The sequence below is a fragment of the Antechinus flavipes genome, chromosome 1, assembly GCF_016432865.1.
Source record: "Antechinus flavipes isolate AdamAnt ecotype Samford, QLD, Australia chromosome 1, AdamAnt_v2, whole genome shotgun sequence".
Classification (NCBI taxonomy): Eukaryota; Metazoa; Chordata; class Mammalia; order Dasyuromorphia; family Dasyuridae; genus Antechinus; species Antechinus flavipes.
In genome coordinates, this window is record NC_067398.1 from 321069850 (window position 1) to 321091181 (window position 21332).

The window sequence follows — 21332 nt, forward strand, 5'->3', positions numbered from 1 at the left end:
TACATATATCTTTCAATTTTATCTTCACAATTTGAAACTAATGGAGATTAACTGGTTTGATCGTGGTCATGCTGCTGGCAAACAAGTATCCAAGAAGGCAAACAAAGCAAGGTCTAACATCCTACCCATTATACCACACTGCCTCTAAATCTAAACAGAAAGTAAAACAACAGGCTATGCTCTACCAAATAAGTTCCTGAAGCTTTATCAGTGTGAAGTATTGTATTCTTTCTCCTCGTGTAACATAGAAGAAATTATTAGAGAAAGGATTTAAAACCTTTACAATTCCCATTCAGTTCTATCTTTGGGATCCCAAGGCAACTGCTGATGGCATAATTACTACTTTCCAAAGTATGATAAAAACACATGACATTTATATTTAACACATTTCAGTTTACAAAGAATTTTATATAACAATATCAAGATGAAAAATTATGTATTAAAAGTATATCATACATAGAGTTCTTCTCTATGTCATCAACACAACATTTTATCTTCTACCTCACCCATCATCCAATAATTCCTTCTTTCTTGCCCACTTCCTTTCCATGGTACCCAAAGACACTGCTTTAATCCTATTGGTAACACTATCAACAAAGGAGATTGCTGTCCTCCCTCTCCAATTAGAGTTCTGTTATTCCTCATTTAATCCTTATATAAAGAAAGGAAAGATAAAGATTTTAAACTGCAAGACAACAAAAATGACTTCAGTGAAAATGACTTTGTAATGCTGAAATGTCAGATTTTAAGTAAGGAAAGAAGAAATGCAGAAATATAAATGCAATCAATTTCAAGAATTTGGATTAAGTGACATGAAAATGTTTAATGAGAACACAATTTAAGAGGAAGAGAAGTTTGGAAGATATGTCTGCAGGAAAACACTGAAGGACATAAACTAAAACTAGAAATATGTGAAAAGGTATCTGAAATTACTTGGCCAACATGGGAGCTAAATAATACAATTCCTAATATGAAAGATAAAAAGGTAAAAAGACAAGAATAATGGAATATTATAAAAATTTATAAATATTAAATAAAAATAATAAAAGCAAATATTTTAATAAATTGCTTATATTACATAAACATGGAAAGAGAAAGGGAGAGGGAGAGACAAGAAAGCAAAGAAAAAAGGAACCTATGACATACATTTTGTATATTTATATAAGGAGCCTATATATGTGTAAATTATACACATATGATATATAAGTAGATGCATAGATTATATTTATTTATTTATTTATGAGTATACATAACCTATTTATCCACACCAAAAATAATTTAAAACTAGACCAAAGTCATTGTTATTTATTTTGGAGAATGTTTAAAGCACTAATAAGTGTGCCTAATAGCTTGAAAAGTAGAAATTAGTGCCAAGCTTTTAAAAAGAAAAAGGATATGCTGAGTTTAAATAGGATGGGGAGGGGGGGAAAGATGAGAAGAGGAAGAGATCTAAAGTAATTCATTTTAAGTAATTATTTATAAATACCTTAAGAGCTAAGTATGGGTCAATAAAATATCACCACCATAAAAAACATCTAATAGAACAAGCCCTTTTACCCCCATTATGGAATAATGGGCTTAAAAGCAGTAATTAATAACTAACTGTATAATGAAAGGCAGGCCTTGAAATCAGTAAGAACTAAGGTCAATTCCTGCCCAGCAGTTATACATCCCTTTCAATACCTTCAGCTAACTCTCAAGACTCCAAAATTACAAATTAGCCTCAGTAGATGGAGGAGTTAGTTCCCCAAAACAACTCCTTCATTTTAAACTTTTTCCACTTCGACCCCTTTTTGCCTGAAAAATTTTTGCATGACCTCAGGCACACAGGTATATAAAATAGAAATCAAACATTTACAGATAATATATCAAAGTTATTTTAAACCAATTCTTTGATATACATATACATTTTACCATTTATTAAAGACAAAAGTAAATTTGCATACTAATGAGATGGATGTGCCTGTTTATTTTTACATAAATAATTTTTTAATTTTATTTTTTTATTATAGCTTTTTATATACAAAACATATGCATGAGTAATTTTTCAACATTGACCCTTGCAAAACCGTCTGTTCCAATTTTTTCCCTCCTTCCCCCACTCCCCTAAAATGGCAGGTAGTCTCATACATGTTAAATAGGTTAAAGTACATGTTAAATACAACATATTACATAAAGAATTAAATCTTGGCAGAATTTTTGTAATTATTTACTATTGTCAAATTTTTCATAAGCCCTCCACATTCATGTCCCCATATGGGATCCTTATATGGAGTTGTGATCCACAATTTAAGAAACTTGGAATAGAGAGAAGAGTCCATTTTACAGCTATCAGAACTTGGGTATATTTGTTTGAATAGTCTTTAAGTCTTGTACACTCTCACCTAACTGGTTCTCTTGTACTAATCCTTTGTTTCCACTCTTCTCAAAACCACTGCTTTCCTCTCTAATACCATGCAGATTCCACTTTTATGTCATTCTTTTCTCAATCTACAATAATCCAAATTTAATTAGTCTTCCCTCACTCTACTGCCACAACCCTAAATGTAATCACTAAATATTCCCAGAAACTTATTTTTAAAATCCAGGAATAGAATCTGGACAATAGGCTAACTTGAAAAACTGGATGGATGCTTCCCCAAAGTATTATTTTTCTCTTATTTTTCAATGATCTTGTAGAAGAACATTCCTGGAATTCCACCCTCTTCCCCCAAAAAATCACAATAGCAAGAGAAACAAAGAAAACTTAGCAAAGGACTATGGGGAAATGGCTATCTGCCTTGTTGATTCAAATTAAAACTCTAGTATCACTTGAAGTAGCCACAAAATCAAGCAAATGTACCTAAACAGAGCTTTAGTCCTGTCCTCTTCTAAGGAAGTTAAATCTGGAACTTTAGGAAAGCTAAATCCTTTTTAAGGAGAGGGAGGAAAGAAAACACACTCTCTCTCTCTCTCTCTCTCTCTCTCTCTCTCTCTCTCTCTCTCTCTTTTGGGAGGGAGGGAGGTTTACTTGTTTACATACAGTAAATGCAAAAATTCTTCAGACCCAAGCTTAGAATCAGTATTCAAAACCCTAACTCAAGCTTTACTTTGAGTGAACAGTAAACACTTTTTAATGGTTTAACTAAATTTTAATCATTATGAAACTCCCAATTTTACCACTCTAAATATTAATGTTTATACATCTGGTAGATATCTCCCCACTTAAAAAAAAAAAAAAAAAAAGCACATTAATTGAAAAAGTATTATGTTATTTTTTATGTAAATGATATTAACTGTTTAGTTACCAAACACATCACATATCATATATTTCCAAGTCACTTTTACATACATACTTATCTCATCTCAGTTTCTTTAGGAAATGAGGACAGTGACCCAACATGATCTCTTATTAACTTTGCAACTCTAAAATCCTATTTCAGAATTTCTATGACACTGCGATAGTTTGATCTCTATAGTTATCCCTCATTTATCTTTGATGAAATTACACAGACTTTTACATAGATGATTTATGATCTGGTCTTTTATACATTCAGCTATATCCATATAGGGCACATAGGAGGTGCAGTGGGCAGAGTATAGGCACTGAAGCCAGCAAGATTCATCTTCCTAAGTCCAAATCAGTCCTCAGACTCCTACTAATTATGTAACCCTGGGCAAGTCACTTAGCACTATTTGCCTTAGTTTGCTCATCTGTAAAATGTTGCTAAGGAGGAAAAGGCAAACCATTCCAGCAGATTTGCCAAGAAAATCCCAAATGGGGTCATGGAGAGTTGGACATGACTGAAAAACTTCCACTTCTCAGGTAAGGTTGTCTCTTGAAGGTTCTCAAGTTATTATGAGGGATATATGCTTCCCCAAAGAAATATTTTTTTCTGATATTTCTCAGTAATTGCCTAGAAGGAAAATTCCTGGAAATTTCTCTACCTTCGATAAGTTCAGTATCATTTGAGAAACGACACTATCCAAAAGGAGTAAAGGTCTGAGCATTTTAATTTTTACGCAGTATGCAATCCATGCTGAGGGGCACTGTGCCCCTGACAATAACAGCCTGTGTTCCTGACACTAGTTTGTGTTATTGTCTTTAATAGACACTCTGGATTTTTGTGCTTTTTTATCTTTGTTCTTGTTGCTTGGCTGTATCAGCTATGAGAAAAAGTTTTGTCTCATATTCCAAAACTGTTACCAAAATAACAAAGAACAAGTGACCCTTGTTGACTTTCAAGATCAGCAGCCTTTTTTCCACCAAGAGAATACATGATACTGGCGAGAATTTCCTGATTATTGCCTTCTAGAAATTGGGGGACTCTCGGTCTTTCCCTGTCATTTCTCTAATGCTTTGGCAAACACAGTTCCAAAAACTGGATGGATAGAAGGGAGAGAGAGGCGAGAGCAAAAGATTTCCCTCATCACTTCCTGTAGTACTTTTGCTTTACAGGCTCTCTGAGAAGAATGTGTTCAATAAGATTTCATACATCCAAGGAGTAGGAACTAAGACTCTCTGAGATAGTTTACCACAAAGTAGCAACCATAAAGTAGCTTCTTTAAGGCTAAGAAATGGGGAGCAGGGCCTAGATTGATGGACAGCTTTTGTCTCAGAGTGGCCCACAGTGACAAAGACTGATGCCATGAACTCTTGTTCTAACTCTCTCCGCCTTAAACTCTCACCATCCTAATCACACACTGTTCTTCTTTCTTATAGCCATGTACAATTATTCTCATGCCCCCACAGTATAGCATTCTAGAATTGGGTTCTTGTTGATATGCTCTTTCCTGACTCTATCAAACTTAAGTTAAAACACTTAAGTTAAACAAGGGGGCTTTAAGGACCAGGCAAGTTAAAGTAAGAAATGAGCTAGAAAAGCTATACAAAAGGGAGACTGATAAAAAGCAACTGAGCAACACACATGACGAATTATATCTGGTTTAGTAACTATCCAATTTCTATGAAGAAAGAAAGAAGAAAAACTAGGATGCAAGTAAATTTCTTTTCTTTTTTTCTTTACCTTATACCAATAGGAGAAAGCACCTTAATTACCTGAATTTTACAGTATGTCTACAGTTACATTTTATGAGCTATTCTGAAATCTGCCCTGTTTAATAATCTGTGTCATCAAGAAAACACTTTAAAGTGTCTCTCACAATTAAACCCATCCATAACCTTATATAAATCAAAATTTTGCTACCATATCAAAATGTTACACTGGGGCTGTATAACATTGCCCACATCCTCATTACATGCTACACTAATTACTACCAGCAGATTCAGAATTTTCTGCACATTAGAGGCTTTTAGAGGAGCTATAAAAAATTTCAGGCACCATTAATTTAAATTTGTATTGAAATTTCCTTTTGACAGATGGCCAAAAATTACTTATTATTTAGAGTACCAGAGCTGCCTGTTTGCACATTAGAAGAGGAAAGGGAAAAATTAAAAGCAAGAAGGAAATTTATGTCACGTTCATTACCTGTTAAATGTTAAGGAGCATTATCCTGCATGAATAAATTATTTCATACAAGCACACAGACTCCAGCTGCTGGCAACTGGCACATTCTGGCTGATAAAAACCATCTCAAGTCACACTGCAGACAATCATAAAAAGCCCCTCTTAACCAGGAGCCACTTAAGGGAGGACAGATCGATAGAACAAGTGACTAACTGCTACCCTGGGCATCACTGAAAACATTTAAGGAAATTAGCAAACTATTTCACCTTGCAAAGCTGGCAGCTAGCCCTAAATGCTGACACAATCCAACTGAGGATTTGATAATAAGATTAAAAAAAATCTATTCATAACTATCGTTCTATAATAAATAAGTACAAAATCTTCATACCTTTCTTTCTTTTTTTTCCTTGCCTCTAGCTATAGATAGTCACTCCCAGACTCACCCCTAAATGATTATAGATGATTTCAAAATAGCCACTACTTCTCTGTGAGGAAATATAAAATGTAATTGACACATAATATGTGCACTGGAGTAAAGCCATTTCTATGGCCTTCTGGGAGTAGAGTAGGATAAGAATCTGGTGTTTAGTTCATTCACTTGCCTAAAGGTATATATTTATCATATGAAAACAGGGTAGGTTTTTATCATAATTTCAGAATAATTGGACAGGAATTTTTTTCAGGGTCTTTTTTTGATTTATTCTGATTCTGTAGCTGCAAATATTCATTATTTGATAAACATGGATATGTTATATTTCATATATTTTGATCAAAAATAGTTTAGAATATTGGTTTGTAAAATCCATAAAAAGCAATACTTGAAGAATTCATGTCTAATGATAAACAATCACATTGAGATAGGTATACAAATGCAAATTAAAATTACAAAAATTTTTACAGAATTGAAATGGTTTAGAGTTGACTTTTTTATATATTGTTGAAGACTTAGGAAAAAACTGAATTTCTTTTTCAAGAGAAAGGGCAAAAATTAAATTGGTGTTCAAATTGGTGTACATAATGGGTGGTCTGAGCAGAATATGGCATTTTCATAAAGATTGCTCTGAAACCTTAAATTGTTTTGCGAGATGGAGGGAAGGGAAACAAAGAAAAAGTCTGAACAAATCAAGTGATAGTATCTGCATCATGCTGAAGACTCAAAAAGATTCTTTCCTCTTGATGTTGGTTAGTATTGACCTTCAATAAGACCTAAAGAGCTTTCACATTTTACTGATATCCTGTACTGGGATATATGTGTGTGTGTGTTTGTGTGCACACGTGTGTTTCAGATTCAAACAATTTTCAAAATACTTTTTAAAGATATCACAGGGAAACATTCCCCCACATAAGAAAAGTCCAACATATATCTTTTCCTCTTCTATGCTTTATCTACAAAGATCCTTAAATTAAATGCCTTATAACTGTTTAGACATATATACATATATTGTATTTAACTTACACTTTAACATATTTAATATGTATTAGTCAATCTGCCATCTGGTGGAAGGAGTGGGGGGAAGGAGGGAAAAAGTTGGAACAAAAGGATTTGCAACTGTCAATGCTGAAAAATTACCTATGCATATATCTTGTAAGTAAAAAGCTATAATAATAATAATAATAAAATTAACTGCCTTAGATTCCGCCCACATTAACTCTCTGAACAGTCATGAAATTTTTGTATAGAAAACATCTATAAAAGAGAAAAAAATTTTTTTGAAATCAAACTAGTTCCCACATTATGAAAATAATATTCATTTCCATACATACTAATTACTTCAAATTATTTTCATTTATAGATGCTTTCTAAATCAAGAATTCTGCTAGCCAACTTTTACATCGCAAGTTAACACCATAAGGGAGAGAATACAGCTGTCCTGATGCAATATACATTCCTTACTCCTATTTGATAAATTTATCCTGAAAGAGAAATAAACAAAAACTCACAAATCTCAATTATCAAACCCTAAAATTACTCCAATGATTCCATTTTTAAAAGTATTATCAACTTTCAAAATATTCTCCAAACTTAAGATTCATTCTTGCATTAAAATTTTAAAAATTAATGAAACTATCAAAATTATTAAATGAGATTTTTCTTCAAACTGATTTTAATATGGCTTTTTCTATAATGACTGTGATTTCAACTACAACAAAAAGCATTCAGAACATTGTTAAAGAAATTTATTCCTTTTATGAAACAAAGTCTTACCTTTATGGAGTCTCTGTCTATGGGCAAAACGGCAGTCACCCGAGAACAGTAAGTGGTGGAAAGAAGAAAAAAAAAAAAGAAATGTATTCGTTGGTTTACACAAAATCATACATTTATCATACTTGATCTCTGTTAAATAATAAATTGCAGAGATGTTAACTTTGCTGTGAAGTTAATAATTAACATTGCTCAACCATTTATAAAGCCTAAGTTAACCTTCCTTACTTTTTCAGAATGACTAAAACTGTAGATTAGTATTACTTGCTATCCCCATAGAACTTTCTACTTATAAAATGGTTCATAATCCTTTCTGCTGTGACTATATCATTAAGATAGTCTGATAAAAAATTTTCAGCTTTAGAGCTAGGAAACTGAAGCTCAAAGTGAAGAAAATCTTTTACCCAAGGTTATAACTCTCACAAAAGATAGACATAAAAGCAACAATTCACATTTTTATAGCACTCTAACTTTTTCCAAAAACCTTATTCACAACAATCTTGTAAAGTAGGTGGCACAAGTATTTTTATCTCCATTTTTACAGATGAGGAAACTGAGGCTCCAAGAGAAGTAATGTTATCTGGCCCACAAATCACAAGGGTAGTAAATGTCTGAAGCTGAATTTGAACCCAGATTCACCTAACTTCAAGTCCAGCACTCTACTGACTAAGCCATGCTGCTTTAGATACAGGTCTAGATATTATGAGCTTTTTAATTACAAAATATACTTCTTAAAAAAAGAAGTAAAAGAGCCACACTGCTGGTGAAGTAAATTCCCACAATTAAACATATATGGGATGTTACCAACGAGACTTCCATCTATCTCCCTGCCATTAACTAATAAAAATGATTTTAAAGCATGTTGCAAATACAAATTACTATAAAAATGCCTACTAATTATAGCTTACTTTCATTGAAGGTTTAAAGAAACTTAGCACAGTATAATTAGTGCTTTGGAGACTTTTTTCCCCAGGGGGCAATGTGAGGGGGATCCTGTGTCTGAGTTTTCACCAATGAGGAAAACTACACACACACACACACACACACACTCTCTCTCTCTCTCTCTCTCTCTCTCTCTCTCTCTCTCTCTCTCTCTCTCTCTCTCTCTCTCTCTCTCTCTCTCTTTGTCTCTCTCCTTCTCCTCCTCCTCTTTCCCTCCCTCTCTCCCTCTCTTTCCTTCCCTCTCCTTCTCTCTCCTCCAAGGCCTATCAGCAACTCATCTGTAGGAGGTAAACTGCTGATCTGATCTTAATCATTTGGTAAGCATCTCACTTTGTTGTTTTAAGAGTACCTAAAGATAGTAGTGGGTCAAATGAGTTGCCCCAGGATCACACAACAGTAAAACTAATAAATTATGATTACCACACTATCATTAATAAAAAGAAAATGAATTCCTTGCCACTGAGGGATGGATAGATTAACTCTTTCACAGCACAAAGTTATCATCTTATGAATGTACCTCCCAACAATGGGCTACCGTTTCTTTGGAATATACTCTAACTCCAGAACAGAGTAAATGCTGGCATCCAAAATCTATACCCATAATCATGATAACTAAACTTGACATTCCTACAAGATTTCTGACCTCTTTGGTGATCGTTGTCATGGTGCTTCTTTTCATCTTTAATTGGAAGGTGAGACTGCCCTCCCAGGGCACTGGAGAGGGCCAAGAGCCCAGCACTGCTACCAATTGGAGGGATGGCAGGTGGCTGAAGACCTGATGGGTGTGGAGTGAGAGGCACCGGCAGACCATGTCCATGTGATAAATGCTGGGCCTGGAGTTGTTGCTGCTGTGAAAAATTAAACATAGATATTGAATTTGTTCTAAAAATTGGCATCCGGGAAGGGGAAAAGGAATAGACCCGAACCTAACATCCAGGATGGAGAAGGGGCAGCTTACTGATAAAATCACTTATACCCATTTGCACAAAAATGGAAAACAGAACTAGTCAGCACTATCTTACATAGGTTTAGGGTGTCACACACATGGTCTTGCAAGGCACAATTAGATTTAAAAAAAAAAAAAAAAGAATTAACTGAACAGCTTCTAGCAACCTAAGTTCAGAAAAATTTCTTTCAGAAAGTGTTTACATTTTGTACTTAAAAACAAAACCTTGGTATCATACATTTCTAATCAAAACATATACGTGACTAACTATTAAAGCAGTTATGTTGAACAAAAAAAGCTGAAAATTGAGAAAATTAGTGTTAAACAGTTCTCCCCAAACCACTGCACAGCATGCAGAGAGAGTTAATTTGAAAGAGAAAACCTGAATTAACAACCCAGAAAAGGAAACTGGTTGCAGCAACCGTTTTAAGCCCTTTAAGTGTCCTCAGCGGTACTTGAGCAAATTACTAAAGAAAATCTAATGTAGCAAGGCTTGGGTCCTCCTGTAGGCTTGCTCAATAATGCTGAAATAATTGGGCACTCTATGCACGTTTAGTGATGCTCGAATGAAAAGCGAGAGGCCTGCCCTTGTATTCGTCTCTAGCTGCTGACTCTGTGTTGTGACAGGTTTATTTGAGTGGGACTGTGATGCATGCACCAGTAACTGCGCTGACAAGAGTCTAAAGTCATTTTTACCAGTACACTGGCAACACATAGAGAAAGCCCTTGAGAGGTTCGAATTGGAGTGCTTGACCTCAACCAAGGCTGCATCAAGCTCTGCAATACCAACCATTGTGAGGTGGACGGTTTGTTGTGTTATTGAATGGGAAAGGAAGTGGGGAGAAGGATGTTTTGTTAAATCTCTCTCAACATGGATTCATTCAACTTAAAAACTTATGGAACAATATTCTATGAACAAGTGTTCAGTAGTTGTCAGATTAACTTTTTAAGCAGCCATTCCTTTTTAAATAAAACACTTTTTAAGTCTGGCTTGTAATGGTCAAAAAGATTACTATTATTTTCTCTTTCCAAATATGATTTTATAAAATTGGCTGTAAAGAACCAGTTTTGGCAAAAATTGGTTCTGGTAAGAAATGTCTCTAAATGCTCTTTTTTTAGATTGAGGCAAAAAATTTAAGAATTTTGAGAAAAATGTGTCCTCTTTTCCCTATCTTTCATAAAAATCCCAAAATGCAATTCACTTCTCACACAAATATTTCTTTGTTTCTTCCCATTCTCTATTATATACTAATTTTGATCATAAAAGTCAAAAGATAACATTATTTCTTCTTAGGTCATCTTCTTATATGTTTGTTGAGTATTTGAATATCGGGCACTAACAAAAATATTAAGTAAGGACAACTATTTTAAAGGATACATTCACTTGAAAAAATAAGGCAATTACCCAAATACTTAAATCCCTCATTACTCTCTTCTACTCTCTTTATGTTAATTAAAAGGGTATTTCAACTAACTGAATTGTGGTCCCAATTATCTATATAACTGTCAATTATTTATATTTCATATAGAATAAACCTAAAAGTCTTATATATATTTTGAAAATAGAGTTGCTTGCCACATGTTTAAAAATGCACTAATACAGATATTTTCTAAAAAAAAAAAAAAAAAAAAACCCTAAAATTAAGTCTATTATGGAATATATCTGTCAAAACCAATCTACAGTTGAATATGGTTGCCTTGAAAAGTGAAAATATAGCAAAAATTCATCATATTCTCACACTGCTTGACATTTTTCCCATTGTGTCTCATCTATCCATTCAGCTAGTGCCTTCTGAAAAGACTGAAAAGATATCTCTAATCTTTCCAATGCCAAGGGATATCTCCTGGAATTCACTCTTCTTATTTTTGCTCTTCGAAATTGCTGTCTCTGCTAAAGGCTATAAAATACCTTGACCTGTGCATTTGCTTCCTATCCCTTGCTCTTTCTCTTAAATATTATTGCTTCATTCATCTTCTCCTCCTCTTCCTCCCCTCTCCAGTTTCCCAAGCATTTATTTTATTCAAAATTTATAATTGACCCATTCAGAAAAGGCTTAAAGCTGCATTTCTGTATCCTGAAATAAAAATCCATTCGAGCCTATTTGTACCTCTTCAAGTTTCCATCATCCTATTTCCCTCCTTCTAAGTGAGGAGTAGAGAGGAGAGGGAGGGGAAGCAATCTACTATCCAATTTCTTTCTAATCCTTTACAAACTTCCCTCACTAATTCATAACAATCCTATATCATAGAGAACTTCATAATTTCCAAATCTGATGACCTTTTCTCAGTCCTAATTCTCTTTGACTTCTCTGAACCCAAATATTAAGACCTTCTTTAACTAAAGAGATCTCTTTTTCCAGCTTCCAAAAGCATTCTACCATTCTCAGGCCTTTCCTCAGCCAGCAATGGCCATCCCCTTCCTTACCACTCTGAAGACAACTCTAGGTCCCATCTCTAATCTCAGTATTCTCAAATGATAGACAAATATTTGCCCTGGAATGCCCTTTTCATCACAATCCAGTAACACTTATCAAACACAGCAAATAAAAAAAAAAAAGGCTAAATGATTAAAAGACATTTATATAATCTTTTCAAGTCTGTAAAACAGTTTACATACATTAGCTCATTTGACCCTCAAAGGTTCCTTAACTAGAAATCATAGGACCTCAATTCAGATTCTACCTAGTACTGTATGACTGTAGGCATTTCACTTAACCTCTCTGAGCCTTTGTTTTCTGGTCAGTAAAAAGAAGGGATTGGAATAACGTGCCCATTTAATCTCCTCCCTCCCCCAAGATCTTTAATGGTATGATTCCGTAAGTTATTGTTATGCTCAGAACACATGAAGAAACTGAAGCTCAGAGATATTAAATACTTTGCCAATAATCAAATGCTGGAGTGTGTTGGAATCTTTACAAACTATTAAGTCATTAGAGTTGATAGAGACAATTATCTAATTTAGCATGGCTCAGTGTCATTGATCTGATCTTACATCTGGAGATGTTTGGGGCCAAAACCTGAAACAAGATACTAAGTAGAACTAATTGATACAATGCTTGTGTTCACACCTTTAGAAAGCTCATATAATCAATAAGTATTAAAAGTACTCATTAGAGTTCACAAATATGGGAGATTCACAGGAGTGCAGTAAGATTCCAACTCTATCTTCTTGATTCCAGGTCCTAGACTCACTCCTAACTCTGCTTCTAATTAGCTGGTTAATCTGATCCTTCATATAAAATGTTTTTTTGATTTTTTTTTTTTTGGGGGGGGAGAGTTGTTTTTTTCAGAGGCAATTAGGGTTAAGTGACTTGCCCAGGTCACACAGCTAGGAAATGTTAAGTGTCTGAGGCCATATTTGAACTAGGGTCCTCCTGACTTCAGGGCTAGTGCTCTATCCACTTGCACCACCTAGTTGTCCCTTTCACATAAAATGAAAAGATTGGTTTAGAAGTTCTCCCTCTAAGAATTCCTACCACTGCTTCCATTATAATTGAAGAGTCCATTATTCTTCTTCCAGCCATTCAAATTTGAAACCCCAGGTGTTTCTGTTTATGCATTTTTTTCCCTGACTCCTATGAGTGTACACGAATGTTTGTGTACTTGGAGCAGACAGAAAAATGCAGGCTTATGATAGAAGAAAAACTTCTTAATGCTTAGAGATATCCAAAAGTAGAATGCATTATCCAGGCAGGTTTCCCACCTTCCCTAGATGTCTTCAGGCTGGATCATTTCATTTGAGTGATACTGTTAAGGGGATTCCTGCATAGGAATGTTGAACTAGACAGATAAGTCTTTTAAGAGTCCTTACAAAAATTGACATTATAGAATTCAATTTTATTGACTTAAAATTTCATTAAACGAATTTTTCACAAATCACTATACTAAGTTGATTGACTAAGATAATGTGCTTCAAAAATGCCAGCGAGCCATTATACATATGGCCTATATAATATACTCATGTGTGACTATCAACATATATATGTATATTTATAAATGTATGTGTGTTTATATATGTATATGTGTATGTATATATATATATATATATATATATGCGTGTGTGTATCACATACATATATTAGATGGATTTAAACAAGTCCATATGTGGTCATATATACACAATGCATGCATTTCTTTACATGTGTATTATTGCTGTTCAGTCCTATTAGTTGTGTTCTATTCTTCATGGACCCATTTGGGCTTGACAAAGATACAGAGGGGTTTACCATTTCCTTCTTCAGCTCATTTTACATATGAGAAAACTGAGGTAACAGGGTTAAGTGACTTGTCCAAGGCTGCGCTTCTAGTAAGTATCTCCAATTACAGTTGAACTCAAGTCTTCCAGATCCCCACCAGGCCTGGTATTTTATCTAATGAACCAGTAGCTACACTATAGATTTATACATTCATATATACCCCTACCTCTCAAGAACATCTTGAAAAAAGAGCGAGACAAATGTCATTTCAAATAGGTTTTTGTTTTAAAAATATTAATCATGATATGTAATATGAACCATAGGCATGTGAAAACCAAGCCATTCTCCCTAAAATCTATTTTGAGTATTCCTCACCCCCCCCAAAAAAAAATCTACCCTCGAAAATAAAGTAGATAATTACCATATGGAATTTAAGTTTCATAAAGGATTTTCTATAATAAAGAGATAATTTAGGAATCTAAAAACTAGAAAATAAAAGTATAATGCCAGCTTTTAAGTAAGATACATTTACGATTTTAACATAAGAGAAAATGCTATATATTTTTTGGATATGTTAAAAGTCATGAATGTCATCATTAGATGTTTTCACCTACAACAAATGAATGATTCCTGATAAGTTCTAACAGTTGGTTAAAAGACAACTTTTGCAGAGACAATATATTGCTAATTGGCATATAAAAGCAGCTAACCATACCCAAGACCTACTTTTTAAAAGTATTTAGAGTAATCAATTTTAAAACATTCAAAAACAAATTCAGTAAAACAAACAAAAAACCAGAACAGAACAGAACAATGAGCAATATAGGATGATAAACCACAAATCCATAAGATCCTCAAGAAGCAGGCAATTCACCTCAAGACACAGAGGTGATATGCAAAATGGTATATGCTTTTTGGTACAAGGGTAATTAGGGCATATTTGTTTTGCTTTTCCAGAAAGGAATAATTAAAGTGCTTGATAATTAAAAGAAATTAATTTAAAAATAAAAATGACTTGAAAGAAAACCCTTCAACTCTTTCCTAGTCAAAAGCGTTCCACTTTAAGATCTATTTTATTAGGGAAGAATCTCAAATTTCTCCAAGATGTTTTACAATCCGCTTGGAATCAAAGCAACTCATAGCTTTTCACCACACTAAAGTGAAAGCCCAAGGCCACCATCCAAATAGCCTTAACATCCTTCCTTCTCTAACCTACTGCCATTTCAAATGTTAATTTAACCAATTAACCTTCAGAGGTCTACTACTTTATCAAATCTTTAGCCTTTATCTACACACAAAAAAAGTAAAACTAACAGCATTTTATTGAGAAGAAAAGAAACACATATAAATAGAAAGAGTAATTCAAAAGGCCAATATAATAATTTAAGATAAAATAGCACCCAAGATAATTGTAAACAATAACATTGAGGAAAGAGATAACAGAAGGAATATAAAGACAATGAAAGGAAGAAATCAAAGCAAAAAGAAAGCATAAAAAAAGTACAATAAAGGACACATGGGAATGGTCAACTTCAATTACCAAAAAGAAAAACAACTTAATGTTAAGACAAACAAGCTGTTTTGTCTAGGAAAATAGTTATCACGAATGATATCTACTTTCATTCACAGGACTGCCTAAACCAAACTGGCACAATTACCAGCCTATTCGTTTCTTCTTTAGATGAATGATTTCATTAAACTCTTCTACCCCAAACCACACCATAAAACATTCCCTTTCTTTTCTTCTTCTTCTTCTTCTTTTTTTGCCTTATAATCTCTATTTACTATTTAGTCAGCTAATTCATGTAAAAAAGATCTGTACTAAAATGTATAACAGGTGCTCAATTAAAATGATTAATCTAATACTGATAAGGAGTCTGTAATTATTTTTCCAAAGTCCAATACAGTGAAGTTAAAGGTGGCAGATAGCTGATTGGGAGCAAAACCTAGTTTAAAATCTCTTGCTGGATTCTCTTTTAACTAAGAATTACTTCCTTGAAGTTGTTTCAAATTTGAGAGAAAGGGCAAAAAGATATTATAAATGGTGTCTTGTGAGATGCTGGATTTCCATCACCAAGAAATGTCATCGAGTGGTGCAGTAGAGAAAACAATTTGGATCCAAAGGACCCAAGTACGAATGATGACTCTGATATTTATTACCTATGTGACCTCAGGGCAGTTGCTTAACCTCTCTATGAAGTCTTTCTTTAACTATAACATATTAATTTGGAGGATTGGACTCCATGACCTTTAGAGTTCTAAATCTAGAAGCCTATGAAGAAATGGAGGAAACTGAAGCCTACAGAAGTGAAATGGAATTGAATTGGCCCACCAAATGTCATCCAGTTAACCTTTCACAATGGCAACAAAGGAAAAGAAAACAAACATCTAAATAACATTATAGTTTTTAAGAGGTTCAGAAAATACAAAAAAAATTTAAATTCTACCAATTCAGAATCTGTAGCGATAACATCTAGATAATTAAAAATTTAATCTTTGCTATATATAATACAAACATATATGCACTCACGTATAAAGGGTTTTCCAAGTAAAAGTATAAATTAAACCTGAAGAGTTTATACTACTTAATATATTTTAAAGGATTCTGACACCTTAATTTTGTTGTGAGAATAGAATACTGTTAATTACAAAAAAAAATTCTATTTGTAAACAATCACTCTTAAATGACCAGAAAACAGATTTTTTAATCTATGCAGATTTAGAAAGAAAAAGATATTCAATTACTCTATTTTCCCTTAATAAGCTATATAAATTCATTATAAAGAAATGCAACATGTTTATTTTGAACAATGTGATAAATTTCAGGCAGATCTTGGCCAAGTTCCCTACAATCACCTTTATTAAACACTTAAACACTTAACTATGTGCCAGGCACTATACTAAGAGCTGCAGATTAAAAAAAAAAAAAAAAAAAAAAAAGCATAAGATAGTCCCTCTGTCCTAAGAAATTTAAATCTAATGGAAGAGAAAAACATGTAAACAAATAAATACAAAGCAAGCTGTATATGATAAATAATAACAGAAGGAAGGTACTGAAAAGGTGTTGGAAGAGCCTTTCTTATAAATATGGGGTTTTAATTGAGAATTAAAGAAAGCAACAAAAGTGACTAGGCCAAGTAGAAGAGGGAGAATATTCCAGATATGGGAGACACAGAAAATGCCAGGAGTCAGGAAGTGTCTTGTTCATGGAAATGCCAGGTCAATGTCAATGTACTGAAAAATATATATTAAGAACTAAGAGCAAGAATGGAGAAATAGGAGGAGGCTAAATTATGAAGGGCTAGAATGACAGAGCTTTTTGAACTTAGTTTTGGAGGCAATAGGAAGCCACTGAGGTTTACAGATTGGGGAGAAGGCAGGGAGTGAGACAAGATCATTGGACAGGCCCTTTAAGAAGCTCACTTCAGTGGCTGAATGGATAACGGACTGAAGTGAGGAGGGACTTGAGAGGCAGATTCTAAGGTGATAGTAATTCAGTGTGTAGTGATGAAGGCCTGCACCAGTGATAACATGCCTAAGAAAGAGATGCTTTAAAGAAGGAATTGACAAGCCTTGGAGACAGATTGAAGACAAAAGATAAGGAACAGTAAGAAGCCCAGATGCCTCCTAGACTGTGAGCCTGAAGAACTTGTTGTTGCCTTTTACAATAAAATGGAAAGGAGAAAGGGAAGTGGGATTATGGGGAACCATAAAGGAGTTTTGTTTTAGACATACAGAACTTAAGCTGTCTACTGGATATCCCAATTCAAGTCATCTGAAAGATAGGTGAAGATGAGAGTCACACATAAATTATACCAGCCCTATCCCTCTCTAGTTATGGAATAATGATAACATCAAATCTGTCATTGTTCTCAGAAAGGATATATTGATCTATTTCATTATGACCCTATTACTATTCCCATAACTTTTTAGACCAGAGCTGCCTTTCCCAAGCCACCACTCTGCTATGGGTGATGTCTCCCCCATTAGAATATAGTTTAGAATACAGTGGCCATTGCTTTTCTATTTGAATACCAGGGATTAGCACAGTGTTTAGCACATAATAACTTTTAAAAATTCTTTGTTAAATTAAAAATAAACTATAAGTGGCTCCTTTTGCCTTTTAAATATATTGTAAATTCCTTAACCTAGTACTCACTGAAGGATGTCTATATAGATTCCAAATTACCTTTCAGTCTTTTGATTTATTCCATGTACCTTGCATTCAAGCCAAACTGCTTACCTTAACTCAGTGGTTCTCAAACTTTTATTCGCAATATCTTTATACTATTAAAAATTATTAAGTATCTGTCCCAAGAGTTTTTGTTTACATGGATTATATTTATAGATATTTATCATACTAGAAATGAAAACTAATTTTGAATTTGTAGACCTTCAGCAGCCCTGTTTGTAGTGGCTAAAAACTGGAAAACAAATGGATGCCCATCAGTTGGAGAATGGCTGGGTAAATTGTGGTATATGAACGTTATGCAATATTATTGTTCTGTAAGGAATAACCAGCAGGATGAATACAGAGAGACTTGGAGAGACGTACATGAACTGATGCTGAGTGAAATGAGCAGAACCAGGAGATTATTACATACTTCAAACGATACTGTATGAGGATGTATACTGATGGAAATGGATCTTTTCGACAAAGAGAGCTAATTCAGTTTCAATTGATCAAGGATGGACAGAAGCAGCTACATCCAGAAAAAGAACACTGGTAAATGAATGTAAATTGTTTGCATTTTTGTTTTTCTTCCCAGGTTATTTATAACTTCTGAATCCAATTCTCCCTGTGCAACAAGAGAACTGTTCGGTTCTGCACACATATATTGTATCTAGGATACACTGTGACATATTTAACTTGTATAGGACTGCTTGCCATCTGGGGGAGGGGGTGGAGGGAGGGAGGGGAAAAGTTGGAACAGAAGTGAGTGCAAGGAATAATGTTGTAAAAAAAAAAATTCCCAGGCATGGGGTCTGTCAATAAAAAGTTACAATTGAAAAAAAAATTAAAATAAAATAAAATAAAACGAATTTGTAGACCTTCAGATAGGCTTTCAAAGACCCCTAGGCTACTCTGGATCACACTCTGAGAAACACTGCTAACTCATGCCCCATCACATTCTACTGAAATATATTCACGTGAGTAAGCATATAATAAGCTCAAAAGGCCTTCCTTGGTTTTACACAATGCTTGGTATCTTCTCTGAGATTAACTCAGCCTATAACTTGTCCCCATCGAGCCACTTATTTACATGTCCTCTTCTCCAATGCATGCTCTCTGAGAGATTGAGTTGTAATTTTTGTAATTTTCCACCCCCATATTTCTTAAGTCTGTATTGGAACATTATAAGTTAAGTGAGCAATGATGTTTTATATATACTGCTCAGAACACAGATTTACTAGAAATGGTTTGTTCACAATTGCTTCTATGTATGCAAGAGGTTAAAAAAAAAAAAAAAAACTGTCTCCCTCAAATGAATGTGAGCTCCTCAAGATTAAAGCATGTCTCCTTTTTCATTTTTGTATCTCAAGTGCCTAGTACTTACTAATATGCTTATTAAATGCCTCTAGATTATCTTGATTTAATAAAACTGTTGTTTTAAATCAGAACCCTCACTGTACATTTCTCCCAAATTTAGACTTTGTCCCTTGGTCTTAAAACTGAGTAGATTGTCTAAGTCCTTGTTCCACAAGACAGCCATCATGTCAATGAAAATAGCCATTATGTCCTCTCAAAATATTCTCTTGCACAAGTCAAACATTCTCAGTTTCTCCAATTTATTCTTTCATACCCTGGCTTCTCATCATCTTGGTTGCCTTCCTGTCATCTCCCTACAATGTCTCAACGTCCTTCTTAAAATATAATGTCTAGAATTGAATGTCTAGAAAATATAAATCTAGATTTGATCTTATCAGAGCAGAGCAAAGCATAACTCTCATTTTTCTCATTAAGGGTACTGTGCTTCTATTAATGCAGCTTAGGAAAGAAAGCATTAGCTTTTTTAGTTAGTTTAATTAGTTAATTTGTATCAGTTCTTTTCCCATAAAAGCTGGTGTCTAGTCATTCTTCCTCCTATACTTATACATTAATTAAAAAAAAACAAAACAAAACATCTTTTCGGATTGTGTTATCCAAAATGTTCTTACAACTGTCTTCAAAAAAATTGTTAAACATGCCATTTATACCTTTATCCAAGTAGCTGACAAAAAAATAGCATGGGCCATAGATCCCTGCAGCAATCCACTAGAGACTCTGCTCCAGGTTGACAGCAATCTCTTGACACTCAATTATTCAACTAGTTTCTAATCCATCTAAATAGTCTAACATTGAGCCTTATATTCATGTTGCTAACAATGACAGCATGAGAAACTCTGCCAAATGGTTTGTAGTAGAAATCCAGATACACTGTCTATTTTATTTTATCTATGAGTCCAAAAACACTGTCGAAAAAGGAAATATTAACTAATTAAAATCAGGTCATTTCAAATTATTATCTCTAAATACTTACAAGCCATATTTAAAATAACACATACTAGAATACTGGGAGGAATTAACATTAAGGTCACTGCCTATAGATTTCACTTTTTTCCTTTTAAAAAAAAAAAAAAGGAAAAATGTATCTATCATCTTTATGGCATTGCATTATCTATAATTTTTCAAATATCAAATTCCCATTAACCATTTTATTCTATCCTTAAAGCTAAAAAGATTATTCTCCTTGAGAAAAATAAGAAGGAAGATAAGACAAATGGTTGTACTTTCTCTCCAATGTCTATCTTCCCATCCTGGAGCCCTATTCTTTCTTTAAAATTCTTCTTGCCCTTCCACTAGTAGATAACACCAAAGAACTGGGGCGTCAGGAGAGTGCATTTCAGAATTAATGACAGTTTGTTCCAAATACAAAGTATATAGTACTTTTAAGTTTATAAAATGCTTGCCTAGTTTATCTATAAAAAAGGTTATAAATAAGAGCAGTATTTCCCAAAGTAATACAAAGGATTCAAAGCATCAACAGCTCAAAGTCACTCAAGTTCCCATTGCAAAATCATCTTTAATATTTCACTTTCCCTCAAGTGCAGTATCCTCATTTAACAATTAAGAAATCAAAACCCACTGCAGGAAACAAACTGGCCTGAGAGTGCATGGCCCACCATCCAGCTAAGACCCACAGCACCTCTTACCCGAATTAATTTAATTGCCTCAGCTTCCAGTCTCCCTTCTCCAGTTTATCCTCTCCCCAGCTGCTAACCTCATAGTTCTAAAGTACAACTCTGGTCATGTCACACCCCCAGATCAAGAAGTCTCATTGCGTCTAAGAGAAAATGTTTAGAACTTAAAAGTCTTATTAACCTCACTCCAGTCTTTCTCCGAACCCCACTGCATTCTCTATTCTCCAGCCAAAGGACCTTATATAATATTCCATCCCCTGCTTTCATGCCTTTTTAGAAGAAATTTCTCAGGCTAGAAAGGTATCTATTTCTACTTCCTGATTCTCCTACTTGCTAATTGCCTCAATCACTGTTTATTTTAGTGTGTATGTTATCTATGTCTCCTATATTTACTTTCCTGTGAACATTGTATTTCT

The 21332-nt window shown here is 34.0% G+C and overlaps 1 protein-coding gene across 7 annotated transcripts in view; it reads right to left on the bottom strand.

The window, feature by feature from the left end:
* The window catches only part of LOC127541280 (transducin-like enhancer protein 4), a 156070-nt gene that overhangs the window by 72657 nt on the left and 62081 nt on the right, over positions 1–21332 (bottom strand). For 4 of the 7 annotated variants that reach the window (XR_007948422.1, XR_007948424.1, XR_007948420.1 and 1 more), the window contains 2 exons: positions 9236–9440; positions 7654–7670 (listed from right to left, as the gene is read on the bottom strand). Coding sequence is in view for 1 of the 7 variants with exons in the window: in XM_051966548.1 (XP_051822508.1) it covers positions 7654–7670; positions 9236–9440 (222 nt within the window). In the remaining 6 variants the exon portion in view is untranslated. The remainder of the gene's footprint in view (positions 1–7653; positions 7671–9235; positions 9441–21332) is intronic. The other 3 variants (XR_007948425.1, XR_007948423.1, XR_007948421.1) reach the window with 1 other exon arrangement.